This window comes from Pristiophorus japonicus, chromosome 18 (assembly GCF_044704955.1).
Source record: "Pristiophorus japonicus isolate sPriJap1 chromosome 18, sPriJap1.hap1, whole genome shotgun sequence".
Taxonomy (NCBI): domain Eukaryota; kingdom Metazoa; phylum Chordata; class Chondrichthyes; family Pristiophoridae; genus Pristiophorus; species Pristiophorus japonicus.
In genome coordinates, this window is record NC_091994.1 from 31878917 (window position 1) to 31884916 (window position 6000).

A 6000-nucleotide genomic window follows, 5' to 3' on the forward strand; every position below is an offset into this window, starting at 1 on the left:
ACGATTCCTCTTTTCCGGCCTGTGCAAGGCTGCAGCCTCTCACGTGTATGCCTGGACTTAACAGGCTTATATTCCTGAATCCAGTATTCAAAGAACTCAAATCTTCAGCCTGATGATGATGTCAGTGCTGTGACCTCATTTTAACTTACTGATTCGGGATGCCGAAACCAGTCCAACCCCCAACAGCTCTACCATGGCAGGAGTCCATGGAGTGGCCAGATGGGGCTATGGCAAATTTAAAATCTTGGATAGGCCAAGAGGAGCAGGATGCTTCCCCCAGACCCCTCAAGGAGTCCTTGGGCGTCCCTAGCCACGGCCTTCCCTGTAGCTCGCCTGACCTGCATCGGCTCTGCAACCCCTCTCCTCCCAGTACTTGCTTTATGCTGGCGACCATTCCTTTGGCTCCTCAACAGCGTACGGCTCCCATCCCAATTCCCGCATCCACCCACGAAAAACCGATCTTTAACGTTTAAATGAGACCCGACAGTTAGAATCGGCCGGACCTCATGGCCTTCCATGCACGTCGCTTGTTTCAGGCCTCCTCGCAGCAATCCTGTCCTGTGTTAAAATCGTCACCAGGTGCCTGGACAGAGGAGGAGTGGAAATGACAATACTGTTCCATTAGCTTCTCCATAATCATTGTTCTCTCCTGCATGCTCCATAATTGTACCATTCAAATAAGTCTAACAATGGAGGAGGAGGTCCATCTACAGGCAACACCAGAAGACAACAATGAGGATGTCGCTGCTGAAATATTACCTGTATGGTAATATACTGTATAATGTGCTGTTGCACTGGAGTGTATGCCTGTATGACAGCGAAAGTGAATGAGTCAGAGTAAGCAGTGGAGAAATAGCATGAGAATGATGGTACTAACCTCTAAGATTTCTAAATCTTTGGCATTAAATTTGACAGTGAGACAATTCTTTTAAAACAATTGGAACAGTTTATTTTTAAAAAACATACACACACATGCACATCCACTTTAGTTACAACAGATACAGTGAGGTTATAGTAAAAAGTGATATAGGTTACTTCCCTTTGGCTGGCTGGTTGAGGAGAGAGAGAAAATCTTTGCCTGAGTTCTTTAAACCTCTCAAAGCCATTGTCCCTCTGAAAGCCTCAGGATTGGACCTTGGTTCCAGGGCAGTTCCTTATTGGTTCTCCTCTCACGTGGCTAGCTGGCCTGGCTCAGCCATCTCTTGATTAGTTTAAATGGCTTTCCAGTACACAAAACCCATGTGGCAGCTTTTTCAAAACTCAGCCCATGCTGGCAACCTATGGGCTTTCATTTTGTTTCAACACAAACAGGCCTTTCTATATAATCTACATGTTTAACATTTATACATGCACAGAATCAATTTTAATCATTAATAAACACTTTTATTCTTACACCTCAGCTTTACCCTTCCCTGTTCCATCTATGTTCTCAGTCTCTCTAGTATTGGCAATTTAGCTTCAACATTCTTGGCTTGCTTTACTTTTTTTTTCTATTCGATATTTTTGTGTTGTGTTTTCGATAGCTGGTGGGCTAATGCCAAATGTTCTGGCATATCTAACAAAAGTTTTTAATGCAGCTAAAGCACCCTCTTCAGTTCGTTGCAGATCTGCCCCAACACTACATTAGGGTATCAGTTTGGCTCAGCTAGTAGCACATTCACCTCTGAGTGCAAGATTGTGGAGTCGAGCCCTATTCTAGAAACTGAGCATATAACCTAGGTTGACATCAATGCAGTACTGGGGGAGTGCTACATTGTTCAAGTTTCTGTCTTTTGGGTGTGATGTTAAACTGAGGTCCTTTCTGCCCGCTCAGGTGAACATAAATTATCCCACGGCACTCTTTTTGAAAAAGAGCAGGGAGTTCTTCTGTTGTCCTGGCCAACATTCAACTATCAACCAGCCGTGCCAAAAACAGATTAACTGGCCATTCATCTCGTTTGTTAGAGAATATGCCTCACCGCACTCTGGATTAATGTCGTATGCATGATGCCACTGCAGAATGCACACTTATGGGCAGCTATTCTGGGATATATAAGAGGCTGTAGAAGATCCATTGTTTTGCTCCGCTTGTTGAACAGTCTTATGAAGCTTCGTTCCATGCTTGCTTAGGATAACATCTGTATTTTGTCTCTTCTCCTCAGTGTTCTGTTCAGTGTGGTCTGGGTCAGCAGATGCGGATGGTTCAGTGTTTGACATATATTGGTCAGCCATCCATGGAATGTCCAGAGTCTCTTAGGCCTGCAGCCATGCAACAGTGTGAGAGCAGATGTGAAGCACTTCCCACTGAGAATCCAGAAGGTAAAAACTGCATCTTTTAATTCTGTTTCATGGCTATAGCTCTATCCTTGAAATGTTTAGACAAGAAAGTCTTATGTGAAATGTTCTTCAACAAACAATATATTTAGTTCTTAGGTGAACAACTTAGTCTGGAATATAAACAGAAAATGCTAGAAATACTCAGCAGGTCAGGCAGCATCTGTGGAGAAACAGTTCATATTTCAGGTCTGTTACCTTTCGGTCAGAAGTGGAAAATGTTACAGATGTAACAGGTTTTAAGCAAGTACAGAAGCATAGAAAGAGGGGAGGGGAGGAAAGAACAAAAAGGAAGCTCTGTGATAGGATGGAAGGCAGAAGTGATTAAATGACAAAAGGGTTGATAATGCAAGGCAAAAGGAGATGGTAATGGGACAAGTAAAGTAACAAAAGATGGGCCTAGCAGAGCTGTAAATGGCAACAGCAGGATCATTACCAGCACTTGCTGTCTGAAAAAATGGGGGCAGAGGTTATGGTCTGAAATTAGTGAACTCGATATTGAGGCTGTAAAGTGCCATCAAAAGATGAGGTGCTATTTCTCACGCTTCCTTTGATCTTCTTTGGAACAGTGTAGGAGGCCGAGATCAGAGTGAGAGAATTAAAATGACAAGCTACCAGCTCAGGGCCACGCTTGCTGTCTGAGCGGAGGTGTTCTGCAAAGCTATCACCCAATCTGCATTTGCTCTCCCCAATGTAGAGGAGACCGCATCGTGAGCAGCGAATACATTATGCTAAATTGAAAGAATTACAAGTAAATCAATGATTCACTTGGAAAAAGTATTCAGGGCTCTGGACAGTGGGAAGGGAGGAAGTGAAAGGGCAGGTGTTGCCTCTCCTACGCTTGCGTGGGAAGGTGCCATGGGAAGGGAAGCAAGTATTGAGGTTGATGGAAGAGTGGACTAAGATGTCACGGACGGGACGGTCCCTTCTGGACTTTGCTCTGGATAGTTGGTGTTTACCCTTAACAGTAAATCACTTTTTGTACAGTTTTGTAATTTTCCACTTTTTGCTCCATTTATGAACATTTAGCATTGATTTAGGAGACATCATGTGGATAAGATTCACAAACTCTGTGTCAAGGGCCAGTGTATTGAAAATTTGATTGTGAGATGCAATCTGTGTTCATGATTACCTACATGGCAAGCTCCTCATCTCAATAATGGCTCACTATTTAGCTGCCAACTAGGGACCAGTACTTCCCTGTACAGAGAGCCAGTCACCTCGGATATTTGTACAGCTCCTATGGATGGCGTTGGCAGAGACCTGGCACCAAGATGGTTTGGACCTCTTGCTGGTGCAGTCGGGATGGCGGAGCAATCACATTGCCTATCGTCCACCCAATTAGCACACCAGACAAATATCGCCCACATAGTTCAGACAGATTTTCAAAGAGGGTTAGTATGTTTAATGTCAATGATAAAGTTAGTGGAGCACTTTTTGTTCAAAGAACTCCCAACATCGTCAAGTGAAGAAGTATAATAATATTGCAGTTTTTTCCTGGGATCAGGCACCTCTAGAAATTACAGCTCTGTTGCAATCAATAAAGTTACATAGGGATGATGGGATTCCTCTTTCTTGGGTACCTTACTGCGACCACCTGGAGACAATGAGTTCTGGCATGGCAGGCTTTTGGTTAGATTAACGTTTTTAAGAAATGTAATTGAAACATTTGTTTTCCAATGTGACAATGCGGATGTCCTTTGAACAAAAAGAAAACCCTTGGTCCTTTTTTTAATTAATTTTATTATAAGAGATGAATGAAAAGTTACCTTTTCGGGAATCCTCAAGCACTAAGAAGCCATCTTTATATTCTAGCGATTAAAAACTTTAAATGTTGTAGCAGAATGCTTTCCAATTTAGCTGTTAAAACTAAATTGTCTTTTCATAAATAGTTCATGATCTAGAATGGGGAAGAAGTCTAAATCATGAGTTAAGATATGGAGACATTTCATTTCTCCTCATTGGACTGTGACAATACGGATTAGCAGTTCCCATACAACTGTTAACCACAAGTAAATGCAATTTTCAAATATAGCTTAATGCAAAAAATGAATAACATAAAGAATGGAGAAAAACAAGCATTTATTTTAAGAAGGAATATATTCTAGGCTAAGGTCCCTGTATAGTCATATCATGAAATACTCCTTCATACTGCTTCATGACTTCATATGGAAATGTATTGTTACATCTGCAATCTGTAGAGTATTAGTTTACATTTAATTCCAAATATTTTTCAGTGCAAATTATAGACAATTGTAAGATCATTACATTGTTACTGGCTTTCAAGAAAAGATTATAGTGACATTTATTCTGTGTAAAGTCAAATGTTAAAGCCTTTATAAATGGTGTTTGTACCAAGGGTATGCTGCATTAGAGAAATGCTAGGGTAATAATAGAATCTTCCCTATGTTTCTTCTCAGCCTTGTTAATCAAAGCATGTCTTGTAGCAGAGAACACTGGAGTTTGATTATGGTTTGGTTTCCTCCCACAGAATGCAGGGATGTGAATAAAGTGGCCTATTGCCCACTGGTGCTAAAATTTAAATTCTGCAGTAGGCCCTACTTCAGGCAAATGTGTTGTAAAACGTGCCAAGGACATTGATCTTCAAGAACAGCTTCAAATAAGCAAAATGTTTTACAGAGCAGGACTGCAATGTGGACCAAATGTTGATACTTCGTATTCATTAAAAAGGAAATAGGAGAAAACCGAAGTTTACCAGCCAATAACATGAACCAACAAGCTCCACTTGTATCATGGCAAATCTGACCTAGAACACTCATCTCATTGATTTGTCATACAACAGCCAGCAGTGACCATGATTTATATACGTTGCTGAATTCATGGACTCCACCATTTCAGTCAGCCTTAAACGTCAAATAATGACTGCAGACAGTACCACAATAGATTACTAATGCTGAAAACTACAAGCTATGCTATTGCCCAGTTTTTTTGTGAATATGTAGGGTTTTTTTTAAACAGTTCCATCATCTGAACAAGAGCTGATTGTTTAAAACAAATCTTTCCCCAGTATTATGGATGACAGCATAGCTATATAATGAAAGTGCTGCTTAATTATTAAATATTCTCTTTGAACAAGTTAACAAATTTTGTAACAGTGTATCGATAATGGATTTTGTGAAGGGTATAAATGACCTCCATTCTTAATCCATAGATGTGCTATGTGCTGCAAAGATTTGCCAAAAAGCTACAGCATTATAACCCCCAGTGAGCCTTGGATGCTGTCCATCTGCTTTCTGTACTTCTGATGTTTTCTAGTATCTCCACCAGTGAATTAAGCTAACTTTTTCAGTACTGGGCTCTTTAATCTAGACAGTGGTAATTTTTATTCTGGGTTGCACTGCTGAAACAGTCATAAATAAAACATTTACTAGAACTGGTCCAATGTAAGCTAATATTAATAGACTGCAAGAAAATGACTGTGAAGTCCAAGCTGCTCACTGATTGTTCAGTTTCTTTATTTGATTAGTTCCGATTGCTATGTATTTATGGAATCTTACACCTAAAGTACTATTCACAAATTCGTTTCACGTGTATTATGGAATCGCCAAATGGTAATATCTGGTGTTTTAGAAACCGGCCAGAAAGATTATGCATGTTTTCACCATAACCCACTTTGCAAAGGACCAGCTGAAGCATTAGCAGAACCGGCTGCCTTGGGCAGTGTTG

The 6000-nt window shown here is 40.8% G+C and overlaps 1 protein-coding gene across 1 annotated transcript in view; it reads left to right on the forward strand.

The window, feature by feature from the left end:
* Window positions 1–4914, forward strand: part of LOC139229187 (A disintegrin and metalloproteinase with thrombospondin motifs 6-like) — a 175725-nt gene extending 170811 nt beyond the window's left edge. Inside the window, exons 23-24 of the mRNA XM_070860839.1 lie at window positions 2142–2298; window positions 4805–4914. Of these exons, the coding sequence (XP_070716940.1) occupies window positions 2142–2298; window positions 4805–4914 (267 nt within the window). The remainder of the gene's footprint in view (window positions 1–2141; window positions 2299–4804) is intronic.
* Window positions 4915–6000: the final 1086 nt, after the last annotated feature.